The 18,362-nt window shown below is 38.7% G+C and overlaps 1 protein-coding gene and 1 long non-coding RNA gene across 6 annotated transcripts; one reads left to right on the top strand and one right to left on the bottom strand.

Annotated features, from left to right (window-relative positions):
• Positions 1-122: 122 nt before the first annotated feature.
• LOC103717823 (putative chromatin-remodeling complex ATPase chain) lies at positions 123-13,190 on the top strand. Its single transcript, XM_008806353.6, has 25 exons — positions 123-508; positions 1,214-1,345; positions 1,635-1,741; positions 2,641-2,753; positions 5,491-5,588; positions 5,820-5,999; positions 6,106-6,327; positions 6,938-7,072; positions 7,182-7,464; positions 7,546-7,619; positions 7,974-8,194; positions 8,280-8,367; positions 8,456-8,549; positions 8,660-8,848; positions 8,932-8,963; positions 9,125-9,204; positions 9,283-9,372; positions 9,550-9,619; positions 9,971-10,028; positions 10,103-10,161; positions 10,237-10,402; positions 10,580-10,758; positions 10,839-11,054; positions 11,490-11,600; positions 12,919-13,190. The coding sequence occupies exons 1-25, from the start codon at positions 287-289 to the stop codon at positions 12,934-12,936; spliced, it is 3,237 nt and encodes a 1,078-aa protein (XP_008804575.3). The 5' UTR covers positions 123-286; the 3' UTR covers positions 12,937-13,190.
• LOC103717822 (uncharacterized) lies at positions 13,154-17,999 on the bottom strand. 5 transcript variants are annotated; one of them, XR_015972914.1, is made up of 6 exons: positions 17,588-17,999; positions 15,487-16,100; positions 15,310-15,350; positions 14,392-15,219; positions 14,141-14,310; positions 13,154-13,691 (listed from the first exon to the last, which is right to left on the bottom strand). It is a non-coding gene; the product is annotated as an uncharacterized LOC103717822 (long non-coding RNA). The 5 variants fall into 5 exon arrangements; XR_015972915.1 differs by having other exon boundaries at positions 14,141-14,296; XR_015972912.2 differs by having other exon boundaries at positions 14,141-14,296; positions 17,215-17,949.
• Between the last annotated feature and the right edge of the window lie 363 nt (positions 18,000-18,362).

Below are 18,362 nucleotides of genomic sequence, written 5' to 3'. Positions count from 1 at the left end.
CGAACGTTACCCTCGATATTTGGCGGGAGCCATGTCCGCCTACGCGCGCACACCTGTCCAAAAACGACTCGCGCCGAAATTATGGAAAGCGTCACCAAACCGGGTTCATTCGCGCCAAAACTGAAGCCCCGAACCCGGTTTCGGGCACAGTAATCGAACACCGAGCACCCCAAACGGTCCTCGGCGCACTGTAATACCCTCTTCCCGTGTCTTCGAATAAACCCCACCATTTGTGTTGGACTCTGTCTCTCTCTCTCTCTTTCTCTGTCGCTCCTTCAGATCGGGTATGGCGAAGGCGGCGAACTTCGAGGAATTCACCGAGGAGGATCCCTCGACCGGCTCGGTGTCCTCCGACGAGGAGCAGAAGAACGGGGCGGAGGGCAGCCTGGACGAGGAGGACGAGGAGGAGCTCGAGGCTGTGGCCAGGACCGGGAGCCCCGAGGATGATGAGGCCGGGGAGGAGGACTTCCAGTCCACTGAGGATGATGAGGTCGCTTGTGAGGATGAGGTAAATTGGGAGGATTTGGGGGAAGGATGCGATCTTGGGAGTAGTTTTTGATTTCTAGGGTTTGTTGGATGCTGACAGTTTTTTTTTTTTTCAAAGTTTTGTTTGAATTTTTCTTGTTGAGAAATTTGACGTGGAATGCTGAAGTTTGAGTAGTCGTCTTTGGTTTGTTGTGTTTTTCGGGGGATTCTTTTGCCCTTGTAAGCTTTGTGAACAAATTCCCCTTTTTCCCCCCCGGTTTCATGATATCATACACTTAAACTTTAGATTTAGAGACTTTTTACTGATCTTGTATTTTTGTTAGCTGGAAAATATTTCGGTGTTTGTTTCTTGCTACCAAATGAGCTGTACGGGCGGTGCATTGGTCATGACCTATAATTTCACTGCTGGTACTATTGTCGAACCAGGGTTTTCAGAATCAGGTGGAATCTAAGAAAAGGCTTGACGAGATTGGAGTAGAAGTGCTTAGTTTGATGAGCTCTGGATAATATTTCGTTGAAAACTGATAAATTACTGTATGAAATGGAATCTTTCGAACAAAATTTTAGTGAATGATATTCCTGGTAGCAAACTCTCGAGGTGATTTGACTGTTATATGTAATTTTCAAAACTATATTTTTAATATTTTTTGGGATAAGTTGCAATTGAAGTATATTTTTGGCCCAAGTTCTTGATATATTGGAGTTGTTCCATTGATATGTTTTGCAGCTTGAGGAACCATCTACAAATGCAGAAGTTGGAAAACGTGAAAGGGCCAGACTTAGAGAACTCCAGAGGATGAAGAAGCAAAAAATTCATGAAATATTGGAGGCACAGAATGCTGCCATTGATGCTGACATGGTTCGTTAGTGGATATTCTTTGATTACTTATGCTCTACATTGCACATCTTTGTGGTTAGTCATTGTGTGCATTACCTGCATGATTGACATACATTACAGAGCCTGTGCCTCTGCTTCTGTATGTTTGCAGGATATGTGAGCAATTGGGCGTAGGTGAGCCTGTGCCTTTGTCACTGTACATAGCATGCACGAATTTTCATGTCATTAGTTTTTTGCTGCTTATGTACAACATTAAATGGTGTTTATGCAAGACAACTTTTGTATCAACTGACAGTTGATATGTTTACAGAACAACAAAGGGAAGGGGCGGTTGAGGTATCTGCTGCAACAGACTGAGATATTTGCTCATTTTGCGAAAGGAAACCAATCTGCATCAGAGAAGAAACCAAGAGGAAGGTAATATTGTATATGTGATAATTCATCTGTTGTGATCCATGTCTGAAAAGAAAATGCTGATTGTACCACAAAAAAAAGAGAAAGAAAATGCTGATAAGAATTGTTTAAGGGTCAGTATTTTGTCATGGGTGTTTACCTTTTGTCACAATGTTCTTGCTGGGTACTTATAAGCTTAACCACTTGCTGTAATTCTAACACACTTTCAAATTTGGACAAAAATTGATTTTGATGCAATTTACGGTTCGTCTTCTTTTCTATACTTCCTGTTGCTTTGCGTTAATAACAGTATGCTAATGAGTGAATGCAAGTTTTATCCAGCGGGCTTCTTTGGGTGTGCCTTCCTTCGTTTTTATGCATGCACCCTTTTTACAATAAATTAAATCCTTTATTTTCTTAGGGGACTTAAAGAAAGAAGAGAAATACATGAGATAAAATGGAAAGTTTATTTATCAAATCCACTCCAAATAATGTTGATTGGTTGGTTGGATCACAACCATCCATCAAATGCTCTTATTTTCAATGAACCACATGTGTTGCATGTGCCAGATTCTAGTTTTAGTAATGAAAATTCCAGACAATTTTGCTTTAAGCCACTCATGAATCCTTATCAAGTCAATCAATGAGGAAGTTAATTCTAAACATTCTTTACTGCAACATTTTTTACGGATCTTCAGAGCTGTCCATGTTTGTTACTTTAGAGTTACAAGCTGCATGTTAAGCAATTAGTTTATATCATGAAAGCTTCAAAAGAGTTCTATACGTGTCATCGTGTTGTTAAGAATGATTCTTTTAATTTGTATTTGTTGTTTTTTTTTCTTAGTGGAAGTGATCTCTTTGATCTTCGTTATGTTTATACACATCCATTCTTATTTCTGATGTTCCTGTGACAACTTTTGCAGGGGTCGTCATGCATCCAAATTAACTGAGGAAGAAGAAGATGAGGAATACCTTAAGGAGGAAGAAGATAGTTTTTCTGGTTCTGGAGGGACCCGCTTGCTCTCACAACCATCTTGTTAGTGTTTCTTTCTACTATTCTTAGCGAGCCCATTTATTGATCTTTTACTTGCATGCAAGTATCGAACATGCCATGCATACACCATTTTTCAAAGATCTGATTGGTGGAGAACCACATATTGGGTTTGGTGATGTTTATGAATTATAGGCAATATATTGTTTTCTAGAAATGTGAAAAAATAGTGAGGATGTCTATACCTAACTCAGAGGGTTGTACTTGGAGGAGATTAGGATTTGCAATCTTTCAAATGCTTGTTGTTGCTGACCTTCTAGTTGGATTGCATGTGTGAAGTTGCTTCCACGTAGATCAACTCTTTTTGTTGGGTAACAGCCTGCAAGGAATCGTAACATGTGGTCATAATAAAAAATGTGATTAAACAGCTTTTCAAAGATCAAAATGCTCAAGTTTATTAGCAACCGTATTTGCATGATTGGTTGGAAAGAAGATGAACTAATTTACCACCTTTTACATGATCTGCTTTAATGTGCAATACATGATGTCACTTTATATATATTAATGTGTGCAGGCTGATTGAACACCATCTTGACATCACAATTATCGAATAGCAGAACTAGATTCCTTGATGCATAAGCTAGGAGTCTTCAAATCACATGATTTTTGGTCCATAAGCAGTTTAGAGATAATGGATCACATCTAATTGCTCGGATCAGATTAGGTGTTGGACCTCCTTCTTTTAGTTAGGACAGACCTAATACAGGCAAGTATCCTCTCGAGTGGATATTGGCTTGTTGACAGAATCTAAGAGGAATATGGCTGTTAGATTCCTAGTCTCTCCAATATATTCGACAGATTAAAGATCAGATTAATATAAATGTACACAAATAGAGAACTTGAAGAAAGTGGCAGTCCTCTCTAGAGTATTAGTGGGGTTGTAAAAGCCATGATAGGGTGTCAATCTTGTTTAGAATGTTAATTGAAATTTTCGGACTTCTACACTTTCTGGAACATTAAGCAGTAATCAAATTGTCATAATTAAATTATTTGTTAAAGGTGATATAAGCAAAATTCTATATGGACTCGAGGAGATAGAGTTTCTTGAGAACATTTCTAAATTATTGATGATATTGAGGCTGTTCCTAGGAACAGATGAATTAAACTGCACATATATTCAAAGAGGGCAATGATTAGGTTAGATATCTTTAGAGGAGGGTGTTGGTAGACAATGAACTTAATTCTCCTTTTGGCTAGAGCTAGATCTTTGAATTCTCCTAGATTGTTTTTCTCACTATAAACTTCTACTAACTATTGAAAAGTAGCTAGATCTTTGATTGTTTGTGTGCCCATGGTGATATTCATGTAGCGCCACAATAAGATATCAGTTTCAGATGTAGTTTGATTGCATAGGAGGCAGAAGTTGCAAATGAGAGAAATAATGGAGTGAGGGATGATCATGTAAAATAAGGTCAAAGGTAGTCCTAATGAGGAAACAGGTATGGATTTACGTTGAGGTACTGAACAGAAGTTGATGAAACCTTTGGAAACTTGGTGAGAGGTGTCAAAGAGTTGTAAACAAATCAACCTTGATGGATGACCTAACCCTTTGTTGCTGGGTCGGCGGAACCAATGCTGGACACCGTACCGGTTGTCCGGTGGAACGAGTCAGTACGAGCCTGCACTGTGCCGTGCCGGGCCTGTATCGACACAATATAAGAGGTGGGAGAGAGGGATAACGAGAGAGAAAAAGAAAGAGAAAGAAAGAGAGAAGGGGGAGGTCGGCGGAATGCCGGAAGAAGGGCTCTCTTTGGTCCCTTGTTTCGTTCGAAACATGGGTCGGAGGGGGCTCTTTTATTTTTAAGGTTTTAAAGTAAAAATTTTAAAAAATTAAGTTAAGTCGGTAATTGGTTTGCCGACTTTCACTTAAAAATCTTAAAAATAAAAGGGGTGTCTTCGGCCCCTGTTTCGAACGAAATAGGCAACCAGAGCGAGCCCTTCTTTCGCGGCTTCCTTCTCCGTGCGGCGGCTCTCTAGCCTCCGCTGGCCGGCCGCGGAGGCCGACCTCGACCTTCCTCTTTCTTCCTTCCTCTCTCTCCCTCCCTCCCTCTCCCGCTCTCTTTCTTTTTCTCTTTTTCCTTCGTTTTCTCTTCCTCTGGCACAGGTCTCGTTTTCATCGTCAAAACCATCCCGGTCCCCAGCCGGTACGGTTCGAGACGCTCCAAACTGGGCGGTTCGGGATGGTTCCGCCGACCTTGCTTTGTTGGGTATAGTAAAACTGACTGCAATAGTTTGGAATAAGTTTTACTGGTCATGTCAATTGATGACAACGGCATAAGTTTAATGGTTTAAATGATATCCGAGTGTAGGCCGATAAAATAAGTGAATATCATCCTTGTAAAATTCATCAAATCTTCGATAGAAAGTTGATGATTGATTTTCAAAGCATATGTAGGTAGGTGGCAGATGTGGCAGATAATGGATTTGCCTTGTGGTTCTTAGTTGTGATTGCTTCTGTTTCCTAGGGGACAAGTGAAAGGTGAGCGCTTCACCCCACATGATATCTTTTTTATTTGTTTTGATTGATCAATGTTAGCTATGAGAGAAGTGCATCTGTTTTGTAAGAGATGTAAACTTTTTGTTGGTTCAGTTGGATATAGTTGATTGCCATTTTGGTTTTGGTAGAAACATCCATAATTTTTGTGTAACCTTGGATTTCTGTTACTGTTCAGGCATGTTAAACAGAAGTTTGTGACTGCATCTGTTATTCTTCCTTTGGCAGGCATACAAGGTAAGATGAGGGATTACCAACTAGCTGGACTGAACTGGCTGATACGGTTGTATGAGAATGGCATCAATGGGATACTTGCTGATGAGATGGTATGTTTGGAAGCTTTTGTGATACTTATATGCTACATTTTTGAACTGATTTCATTTTGCTAAATGTAATTTGAGGTTCAGTTCTGGCTTTTCTAAGTGATTATCTGGAACTTTATACTATACTAAATATTATCTCTCGACATCAAATTTTATATATCGTATCAATTTTCAATAGAATAATGAACAAATATGCCTTTCTCTTTACTTGTTTTGATGGGATTTCTTATCTAGGGTCTTGGAAAAACGCTGCAAACCATCTCCCTACTGGGCTATCTGCATGAGTTTAGAGGAATTACTGGGCCCCACATGGTGGTGGCACCAAAATCTACACTTGGCAACTGGATGAGGGAAATTCGGCGTTTTTGTCCTATTTTACGTGCTATAAAGCTTCTAGGAAATCCAGAAGAAAGGGTTAGTGAGAAGTTTAAGCATTTTATTTAATATTCTTTTTGGGTGCTAAGTATTGGTTATAGGTATGATGCTTTTCATTGTTATTATTTTTTTTATTTGTTTGCAGAGGCATATAAGGGAGACTTTATTAGTGGCTGGGAAGTTCGATGTATGTGTCACAAGTTTTGAAATGGCCATTAAAGAAAAGTCCACCTTAAGGCGCTTTAGCTGGCGCTATGTTATTATTGACGAGGCCCATCGGATAAAGAATGAGAACTCTCTTCTTTCAAAAACTATGAGACTCTATCATACTAATTATCGCCTTCTTATCACAGGCACACCTCTTCAGGTATGCTCTTATTGGTATCATGATTTTCTGATCGGCATATCACTTAATACGGTGCTTCTTTGGGTGACTTAGCCTGGCTATTTGGAATGAACATAATGATTGGCAGCAAAAGAATCATCTATCTGCGCACATTATTTTGTTATATAATAAACTGTCCATTTAGACAAAATTATGTTACTGTCAGCTAGTTACCAAGCATGTCATACAATTGTCTGCTTCATGGGGGAGTTTATCTGATAAAATTCTTATTTCAGTATCGGGGTTTATCTGATAAATTTCTTATTTCAGTAATACAAATGTTTACTTCTTCTAGAAGGTTATCTAATGTGTCCTTGTGCAATTATGTCAATCTCAAACATCTTGTTATTTGCTAACAAAAAAACTTCATACAACCATATTGACCATATACAATTTGTTTATTTGATGTGATAGAATTTAACTCATATGTACAACTGGGGATATTATTATAATGCACATGCATGCCCCTGATAAAGAATTTCTTTTGGGTTGTCTTCTGACAGCAATTTATTAATACCCACTTGAGTGTTTAATTTCTCCAAAGTTCATTGATCTGTAGAATATGTTATTGATAATCCTTTTAATTATGCAGAATAATCTGCATGAGCTGTGGTCTCTTCTAAACTTTTTACTCCCTGAGATATTTAGTTCGGCTGAGACATTTGACAGATGGTTTCAAATTTCTGGAGAAAATGATCAACAAGAGGTTGTTCAGCAGCTTCACAAGGTGAGACTGAAAGACTTCTATTAAATTTATGATGTATGCTCATATGTTACTTTATTTTTTTTTAAAGTGCAACTAATAAACAATCATGTCTATGTTTCCATTACTGAAGGTTCTTCGTCCATTCCTCCTTCGACGGCTCAAATCTGATGTTGAAAAAGGCTTGCCACCAAAAAAAGAAACTATACTTAAAGTAGGAATGTCCCAGATGCAGAAGCACTATTATCGTGCTCTGCTTCAGAAAGATTTAGAGGTCATTAATGCTGGTGGCGAACGCAAGCGTCTTTTAAACATCGCCATGCAGCTTCGTAAATGTTGTAACCATCCATATTTATTCCAAGGTGCAGAACCTGGCCCACCTTACACGACCGGGGAGCATCTTATTACAAATTCTGGTATGTTCAACTTTATAAAATTTCCCTTGTGCATGATTTTGTTCACATCACATGCTTTATAACGAAATAATCTTTGTGCAGGAAAAATGGTTCTTCTAGATAAGTTGCTTCGAAAGCTTAAAGTGCGGGATTCAAGAGTCCTAATCTTTTCACAGGTTCTTATGACTCCAACGAATTCTTTTTCTACTAAATAGCGAGCTGTTTTGTATAGTGGAGATCATGGAAATTTCAACATGCAATCAGATGATATGTGATACTTCCAAGTATAATTTGTTGAAAATGCATGTAGAATATGTATTTGTTAATAGCAAACCAGCATTGAGTATACAGACATCATGCCATTAACTTCAGAGATGCCAATAACTTCAAAGCTTTTAAATTAAACTTTTGTTCATTTTCCATAGGGTATGAATTTGCTCTTCACCCCCTAACACACCCCCACCCTTCTATTCCAAGTACTTTATTATTTATTTGTATTGCTGATTTCTTTATTATATTTTCTTGTTCAGATGACTAGACTGTTGGACATCCTAGAAGATTATTTAATGTTTTGTGGATATCAGTATTGCCGAATTGATGGGAATACTGTTGGAGAAGATCGTGATGCTTCTATTGAAGCTTTTAATGAGCCTGGAAGTCAGAAGTTTATTTTCTTGCTTTCAACTAGAGCAGGTGGCCTGGGGATCAACCTTGCCACGGCAGATGTTGTCATTCTTTATGACAGTGATTGGTAATATTTATCTCTAGTCATGCTAGCCATCTTTAAATTGGTATTTTAATAATATTTTGACTCATATTTCCATTTTCGGTTTCAGGAATCCACAAGTTGATTTGCAAGCACAAGATCGTGCTCATAGGATTGGCCAAAAGAAAGAAGTTCAAGTGTTCCGGTTTTGCACCGAGGTTCAGCTTTATTTTATGAAGTTCATTGAGAAGCATGCTTTAATCATGATCTTTTGAAAGACACTAATATTCCACAAAAAACCTGCAGTACACTATTGAGGAAAAAGTGATTGAGAGGGCATATAAGAAGCTTGCACTTGATGCTCTAGTGATTCAACAGGGTCGATTAGCTGAGCAGAAAGGTAGGTCTTTTTATCTCAGAAGATTCTTACCCATGATTCATCAAGGTAATCTTCTTCTGATCAAGAAATGAATGTTTGAAGTCATGCTTTCGTGATGTCTAATGATGCAGCTGTAAATAAGGATGAGTTGTTGCAAATGGTGAGGTTTGGTGCTGAAATGGTGTTCAGTTCCAAGGATAGTACAGTTACAGATGAGGATATTGACCGGATCATAGCTAAAGGTGAAGAGGCAACAGCAGAGCTTGATGCAAAGATGAAGAAATTTACAGAAGATGCTATCAAATTTAAAATGGATGACAGTATGTAAAATCTATTTTGGTTTCTTATTTACTAAAAGAAGTTAAATTTTGAATTCTGATATTCTATATTTTTTTCTGTGCAGCTGCTGAATTGTATGACTTTGATGATGAAAAGGTAACCTATATAAAATCTATTGCCTTTTTACTTAAATTTTGAGGAGTGGGTTTGTTCTGTTCTTAAAAGTGGTTTTATTGCTTTACTATTTGCCTTGCTATTGTATGTAAAATGGTAATTTAGTGTTGGAACTTCATTGTCCCTTGATTTGCTTGATGAAGGATGAAAACAAGCTCGACTTTAAGAAACTTGTTAGTGAGAATTGGATTGAACCACCCAAAAGAGAACGGAAACGCAACAAGTAAGATCATCTTATTGCCTACAACTTATATTCTATTCTTTCCTCTTTTGATCGTAATTTTTCTGCTGCTTTATTTAGCTATTCAGAGTCTGATTATTTTAAGCAAGCGCTGCGCCAGGGTGGTCCAGCAAAACCAAGGGAACCACGAATTCCTCGTATGCCTCAGTTGTAAGTTTCCTTTTGTTGCTAGGAATTTTTTTCTTTCGCTTCTTGCTGATTTAACTCATAAAGGTTTCTTCTATATACTATCTTTTTAATGTCATAAAATTTTTATACTGTTATTTGGAGAGAAAAAAAAAGAGAAAAAACATTGAACAAATTGCTTGTTGCTACTGTATTTTTCAGGCATGATTTCCAGTTTTTTAACACCCAAAGGCTCAGTGAGCTATATGAAAAAGAAGTTCGGTATCTCATGGTGCGTGCCATCATCGAATTTTCTCTTTTGCATATTTTTTTTGGTCCTCTCTCAACCAATTCATCTTCTTAGTTTGCATCATTTTAGCCGCAACTGCACTGGTTTTTTAGTCCCGACAAATTTCTTTCCTTCTAAACAAAACATCAGGCTGCACTGAAGTTCTTAGTCATCCTAACAATGATTCTTTTGTGATGGTTAAAGTCCTCTCTTTCCCTCAATTGGAGATTGACCTTTTATGCTTACATCCCTTGTTGCACCACCTTCCCTGTTGCACTGTCTTTTTAATTGGCATTCTTTTTAAAGTATTTAACCGTGAGTAAGATTTCCATTGCCCTTTTGATATCTGTCCAGCAAACCCATCAAAGGAATCAGTTAAAAGATACTATTGGTGATGCAGATGAGCCTGAAGGTACTTTATCCATTTTAAAAAGCTTTTCTTAGTCAACGATGGCATAATTCTAACTGACAATTACAATTATCCAGAGTTGGGTGATCCCTTGACTGCAGAGGAGCAGGAAGAAAAGGAGCAGTTGTTAGAAGAGGTGCTACCACTTTTAAATTATTGAAAATGATTCAGTCCCCATAGTATCTGTTGATCTGACTGCTGCAAGTTTTAGGGTTTTTCAACATGGACAAGAAGAGATTTCAACACTTTTATCAGAGCATGTGAGAAATATGGCCGGAATGACATAAAAAGTATAGCTTCTGAAATGGAGGGCAAGACGGAGGAAGAAGTTGAGAGATATGCCAAAGTTTTCAAAGCAAGATACAAGGAGTTGAATGGTATAAACAGCCTATCTTTATTAAGTATATTCAGTGTAATCAATAGTAAAGGCACTCTGTTATTTCATTTTTTCATATTAATATTTTTTCACTCATTCATATAGTCATGTTGGAAATTGCTGGCTACCTTATTCCATTTCTGAAAGTCTGCACCTTTTGTGCTATGCTTTCTTGTAGATTATGACCGAATAATTAAGAACATTGAAAGGGGAGAGGCAAGAATTTCTCGGAAAGATGAGATAATGAAGGCAATTGGGAAGAAGTTGGATCGCTACAAGAATCCATGGCTTGAATTGAAAATTCAGTATGGCCAAAATAAAGGGAAGTTGTACAATGAAGAGTGTGATCGTTTCATGGTAAGCTGTACATTAAATTTCATTCTTTTTTATTAATAAGTTTTAGCATATTAAAAATAAATTCTCAATAACCTTTTCAGTTATGTATGGTCCATAAACTTGGTTATGGAAACTGGGATGAGCTGAAAGCAGCTTTCCGCACATCTCCCTTGTTCCGTTTTGACTGGTTTGTTAAATCGCGCACAACTCAAGAGTTAGCCAGGCGATGTGATACGCTTATCCGACTAGTGGAGAAGGAGAATCAAGAATATGATGAGCGGGAGAGACAAGCTCGAAAAGAGAAAAAGCTTGCCAAGGTTTACTTGTTTACAACCTTTTTCATTTTGGCTGCACTTGATTTGCCTTTTATTAGGCGATAGATTTGTTGATCTAAAATATCTTGGAATTATTTATCTACTATTGCCTTGCTCTTTATGATTATTTTCACTGTCAACATGCAATTCAGGAAGGTCAAAGTTCTTTTGTTACAATGCAAAAGATGCTAATACATCTGTAAATGCCCACCTTTTGTGCTTCAATACATTCTATATTTGTATATCGTACTAATGTTTGTAAATCATACTATCATGTAGTCATGATTTCAAAATTTTTATTCTGCCAATGTTTTTAAACTTATTTCTTCAAGTATTGACTATGTTCTCCTTTTGCTATATGCTATTGTCAGCAGTTCCTTAGATGAAAGTCTCTTATTTCTTTTTGTCTCATGCTGAAACCATTTCCATGTGTTCTAGAACTTGACACCCTCAAAGCGGTCCATGACAAAGGCACCAGCATTGGAGACCCCTGCATTAAATTCTTTTAAGAGACGAAAGCAATCGGTCATGGATGACTACTTGAGCTCGGTAAGCTTACATCATTATGTTAGATCACAAGTATGCTCTTTATCATGTCAATGACTTGTATCTCTCCGGCTGTTCAAACCAAGGTTATAACCATAACCAATAAGGTTAATTTCGTCACCCTTTTAATTTTTTCCATTTATTTCTTCCAAAGGGGAACATCGCATGATTGGGAAAAAAATGTTTCTATCAAAATTCATTCCCAAATCTGTCCTTTTTCCTGTAGTCAGCTACTCGTCAATCCTCGGCATTTTCGTTCACTGTTGAGAGCTATATTGGGCCTAACTTTTTTCTCTATGAATTGTAGATTAAGCAAAAAACGTGAATTTGAAGGTATGAAGTGGCATAGATTAGCAAGGAAAGACAGAGAAGAGACTAAATGGTAATACTAGGAATTACATAACTGTGAAGCTATGAGATGGGATAGAATATGGAAGGAGTTATATTAGGAATCAATGCAACAAATGTGCAGATATTTCCAACAGGTTAGAAAAGATTGAATACTGCAATGTAAAAATAATAAACTATAGTTTCCTGGCATCCAACATCAGATAGTAAATGAAAGTTTTATCGCCTTCACTAACATCATGGATCTGTGGAGGACTACCTCTCAATATGATTGATTAGATAAGGGATTATGTGAGGTCATCTCTTGGGTTCAAAACTGTTGCTGCTGAATCTGGACCACCAATATTTCCCCCATAAAAAACACAAGGTTATTTCAATGATCTGGTTTTGTATAAAAGTTTCTTGGTGGATGACGATAAAAACCAATAAGAGTAGGACCTTTAAAAGGAAGTCCCAAACAGAAAAGTATTTTGTGTCTCATCTTTTGTGTACAAAACACAAGGTTATTTCAAAGATCTGGTTATGCATAAGTTTCAATTTTTGGCGTCTCATATCCGAGATCGCATCCTTATTTCAAAAAGATTCCAGACAAAGTTCCTTGCTGGATGAGGATAAAAACCGGAAAAGTGGAATGGAAGTCAGTGGAGCAGAAAAAGTATTCTTTTTTTGTGCGCACGCATGTGTGCATGCAAGTGTGTGTGTGTGTGTGTATATATATATATATTTGGGGGGTGGGTGGGGAGGTTCACTTCCTTTTGGCTCTGCAACTGATATCTAGTCTGTATGACTTCTTAGTTAGGTTTTTAGATGCTAGAATTTGTTAAATACTAAATTGGCTCCAGCATTTGCATGATTGGTTATAATGCATGCTAAACCATTTATGTTGATAGAGAACAACCAAAACTAATGCCAAAAAGATGGAACTGCACTAGCCATTAATTGCTTACATTTTTATTTTTTTGACTTGTTTCAGGGAAGGAGGAGAAGATGAATTAAGTGTGGGACCAAATTTGATGGTGCAGAAGGCTTTTGAGAGGTTCAGTTTTGAGCATCGTGAGGGCTCTGTTATGTATTATTTTAAGGGCTGGAAATGGAGCTGCTATGTGAATTTCATCTCATCTGTTTAACCATAAATGTAGCAACCTTCTCTTATTTTGGTGTAGTGCAGGATGCAGCTGTGCTGGTATTAACTTGTCTGCCATGTAGCCTGACCAAATATTATAATGACAATTATAGTTAACTCCATCTTTGTTCTGCCTCAGTGCATGCCTGAAAGATACAGAAAGATGTTTTTTTTTCTCTCTCAAGAAATTAATTTGCTAATTGCTGGACAATTCTCCAGTTGCTATATGTCTGGTAAAAACTATTGAAACATGTAACAAGTGCTTGTTGAAAAAACCTATCAAATTAATATTGGCTCTCTGGTTCAGTCAATTAATGTTGAAGTGCTGAACCGTTTCCCATTGTTGATCTGCACCTCCCTTTCAAACTCGCCTGAAGTACATACAACACCTCTTGCTTGAGTTGATCTTGTGACTCCTCTTTTAAAGCCTGAAGCAATAGCTGAGGATTGAGAGCTCAATCTCCTTGGCCTTAGATTACACCTTGAAGGGCAGAAAGCATTGTTTTGATGATGTCTGATGCAGCCGACCCGAAAAGCTATCAGTCGGATTAAGCTTTTGGGTCAGGCTACTTGGTCTTTCAAGTTCAGGTCAGATGGCTTTTATGACCTTGGAGGCATATCCCCTGCATGTTTTGAAAGGCATAGGTGTCAAGTATAGGATTGATAGAAGCAAGAGAAGTTGATACATATCATGATACAAGCTCATATAACACGAGGATGGGCGGGAGAGAGATGCATCGCATTCTCGTTCCGGCGATCACCAGACTCATCTTTAATATGGTAAAAGAATAGATTGCATCAGCTCTGTCCATTAGACTCCATGAGATCCCCCTCTCTATTTTCCCTATAGACCCTTTTAATAATATGTACAAGAAGCTATACTCATTCCAAACTAATTAAGAGAAAGCAGGTATGAATAGTAGAAGAAGAAGAGTATACCTATCTATCTGGTATATTCAGACAATTCTAGTGTACAAGACCATAGCCATTCATCTAATTAATGCTCTCAGTTAAATAAATTCCGTGCATAAAAAAATGCAACAAAAATCTTTTTAGAGCCGAATTGCCGAACCTCTCATCTTCCCATGGTCCTCAAGGAATGAATAGAAAGCATCGCCATCTGCTGTGCGGTGGGGGTGGGAAATATCTCATCAAGAAGACTGCGTTCCAGAGATTGCAGCTGGCATCAAGTCGTAAGCTCAAAAACGTTATAACGTAAACCTTTCAGCTGACATCAAGAAACTGAAAAATATCAAAATCCGATCTCTTTAATCAAGTATCCACAGCATATAACATGAAAAAAAAAATCAGTAGGGTAATCACCAAGTCCAGAGAAAAAACCAGATATAAATTGGGATTATATATTCACAGGAAGGAAGACATGCAAGTCTAAGACGAGACGTTTGATGAAACATGGACAGAACAAATGCGTCTAGGACGGGCTCCTCCGCCTCCTCTAAGGAGAAGCTGCTGCGGTCACCACTGGAACAGGGAGTGAGACACCGGCAGCAAACATGACTGCTGAGCAAAGGAACCGGGACCAAAGCAGGTCTGCCCAAACAAAGCCCCCGAGTCGTGGGCTACAAAGGCAGCCATCTAATCAGCGGCGCTGTTCGCCTCCTTGAAGATGTACGAGCCCGTGATAGTCCACACTCTGCTAGGAGACTACGAATGTCCTAGAACAGCAGTCTAGAATCGACACTATGATCTGACCTCTGATCCATTCGATCACCGTGAACGAATCACCCTCAAGAAAGATGCAGTCCACTCCCGGTCCGTCTCTGAAATGCGACGAGATAGAGGGAGCGATCCTGACTGAAGTCCTGCAAAATTTCCCTTTTTTCTTTCGTCTCCCTTTCTCTTAAATTTAAATATCCTAGTAGGTTGAATTTTGCAATTGTTAGTCTCGGATTTACCATATCAGGCAAGATTACTTTAATCAAGGTCTAGCATGTCGGCTAAGATCTTGATATCTCAAACTAGATATTGTCTTGATCATCCATATACCGATATGTGAGTTCTAAGATATTGGCAAAGATCTTGGTCTCTCGATCTTTGACTTTTCAAACTCTCAGAAAATTTTTGATTCTTTTCAAAATTTCTTAGCTTCTATATGGTTGAGATAAGTTGAGACCTTGGTCCATCTCGATCCTGGCCAGGTACATTTAAAATTAAGGGGGCCAAAAAAAAAAAAAACTATGAAATTGTTTATTATCAGCAACTTTCAATGAGATCATGTACCTCTTCAGAGCTCACAAATATGAAGCATGTAGATCTTTCACCTGGGATTCAAAGAAAAAAGAAACATTAACAAATTGACACCACTGCCTATCAGCAGGAGAACTGATAAAGAAAACATAAATTGAAAACAACAAAAATACATCTTCTTTGAGGGGGAAAAAAAAATAAAAGAGTAACCTTTGAGATACAATTATCTCGTTCGATCGTCTCCTCTGTGTCTTTCTCGGTGGTTCGAGTTCCGCAATCGATCTCCCTAGCGATCGGTTTCCAGAGTTTCCCAACTGGATCGGAAACCAATCCATCGAGGGAATCACCTTCGATATTGGGCCCGCTTAGGGTTCCTCCCCCATGTCCTTCGTTACTCGTAATCTAGGGTTTCGGAGCCCATTTTGCCATCCTCGCCATCATCTCCATGATGCCGAACAAACTAGGGTTGCATCGAAGCGTCGGCAACCGGAGAAAGGGAAAAGAGGTGGAAGCCATGGTTCCGGCGGACGGCGAGACGTATCGTTCCGGATACGCGGGAATCCTTTTAGGGTTCTTCCCACCCATCTCAGATATCTCCTCCTTTTCGCCGCCGCATCCGATTCCTTCCCGACGAGGAGCGAATAGGATCAGAACCCTGACTCTTAACGAGAAGCAGTGCCGGCGTTGCAGCAGGAGCTGCTGCTGCTACCGCCGTCGTCGCCCGAGCATGGGAAGATGGACGGGCGGCATCCATGGCTGCCCTGTCGGAAAAATTGCTGTGTTTCGCTGAGCGCGTCCACTTTGCAGCCCTTCTATTTATAGGCCTGTGAAACGGGTCAGGTTTAGGTCCATTCTGACAATAAATATCATAATAACTAAAATTTTACAGGCTATAGTAAATCTGATAATGCATAAACTAAAAAGATTCAAATGTTTGTATCCAGTCACAGATTTCTAAAATATCTTTAATTTTAGTGTGTGAATGAATTTAGTAACGCATAAATCATGAATGTTGGATGCATGCTGTGATTGCAAAACAAATCAAGAACAGAGACATTAATTTGTACAACTATATATTTTGCATCAAACAGATTTCTAAAATATCTTTAACTTTATTATGGGAATGAATTTAGTAACGCATAGATCAATGCATGATTGCCAAAACAAATCAAGAACAGGGACATTAATTTGTACAACTATATATTTTGCATCAATCTTATAACAATATATAGACTTAGTAGCAAAAAAATAAGATGACACTTGGAAAACATTACCTCAGAGGTCATGATATTTTGCAACTGCTGTCGTTGCCACCGTCCAAATAAGAGATTGGAACATTATGCTTGTCTACCATGTCTGAGATTCACAATACCCTTGGAAATTGCTTCATCCTTAGGCTCTTATTTATAGCCTTATTGATAGGAGTAACAATGGGACAGGTTCGGATTTGGGCATATACCAAACACCAATCCAAGTCTAAATCTAAGATGCAACTCGATACTCTATAACACAATAGAGGACCCCAAATTAATCCAGCAATGGATCAAGCATCGAATGGTAATCAAGTGTTTATAAACAACTAGAAAATAATATCATGCAATAAGAGGTGGAGGAAGATGGGATGCAAATCACATCAGATCCAAACCAGACCTCGTTGGTTTTTTTGTATATCCATTAGCTAGGATCCAATTAGTACGTCATTGGCCTCCATCGCCGCATCTCGGACATTAGAATCTTTGCAATTTAATTTGGTCTTACTTTATTGTTAAAACAATAATTACCAAAGTAAATAGTATCTATCACCTCAAATCTTTGTAATTTAATTTGCCCTCATTCAATTTTTAAACCACTATTATAAAAAATGGATAGTATTTCCAATTAAATTTGGTCTTATTCTATTTTTAACTATCATTACTAAAAACAGAAGCAGCAACGAACCTGAATCTTCCCTATCAGTTTTGATCCTATCTTCCATCAAAATATTTGATCCTAATGGGCCAGGCCCATTGCCCATTGCGGTCTCTTCCTCTCCGGGGGCTATAAAAGCCCCCGAACACGCACAAGTCACAGTAACCCTCCCCATACTGTTTCCCTTCATCCTCCTCCCTCAGAAGTAGGGTTTCCGGAACCCAATGCTGCCGGAGAGGGTCGTCGCAGCTCATCCCCGGAGCCAGGTACGTCTCCCGACCACCTCGATTTTTCTTTTCCTTGCCTTTCCTCCTCCCGATCCACTCGGGAGGATAGATCAATTAAAAAGAAGAAGAAGAAGAAGAAGAAGAAGAAGAACAGGAAGGGAAGGGGAAGGGCTTACCTGGGGTCCTCGGCCGCGGATCCGTCGTCGGGACTGGTCGCAGGCTCGGCCGCAGCCGTCCCGCGGGCGCCGCTGGACTGCCGCGGGCATCGTCGGCCTCAGCCGGTCTCCTCCCAAGCGATCCGACAGGGGGATCTTCCCCTTGCTTCGTGGGAAAAGAAGGGAGATCTGATGAATCGGGAAAGGAAAAGAAGAGAAGAAGAAAAAGGGAAGAAGAAGAAAAAGGAGAAGAAGAAAGAGAAAGAAGAGGGAAGAAGAGAAAAGAAGGGAGGCCGGGCTGCGGCCGCCGCAGGCGCCGCCGGCCTTGGGCCAGCACCCTCCCCGGCACTCCGACAAGGGCTCTCTTGGGTCACGGGTGAAGCAGTAGAGTAGAGGGGAAGGGGAGAAGAAGAAAGAAAGAAGGAGAAGGTTCGGGAAGGAGAGAAGGAAAGGAAAAGAAAAAGAGAAGAGAAGGAAAAGAAAAGAAAAAGAAGAGGAAAAAAATAATATTAATAAATAAATAAATAATGGAAAATGATGAGCAGGTTGTAAATAACTTGTTTTCTATGATGTTGATAAGTATAATGAAATTGTCATCTGGGTCTAAGAACTTGTGAGCAAATCAATGTAAGTAATCTGTTACAATTCTTATTAATTTCAAGTTACTGAAATTATTTTAGACATGAAATTGTAAATTGTATGATTGATTATACATTTTCTGGTAAATTATGACCAAGCATAAGTTAGCAAGTGCTTCATAATTTTGAATAAATGACATCTTTCAATGAATACTATA

This window comes from Phoenix dactylifera, chromosome 14 (genome assembly GCF_051530095.1).
Source record: "Phoenix dactylifera cultivar Ajwa chromosome 14, Ajwa_hap1_PhDact_Kaust_v1.1, whole genome shotgun sequence".
NCBI lineage: Eukaryota > Viridiplantae > Streptophyta > Magnoliopsida > Arecales > Arecaceae > Phoenix > Phoenix dactylifera.
Note: the sequence above shows the minus strand (reverse complement) of the source record. Positions and strands in the feature narration are given on the sequence as shown.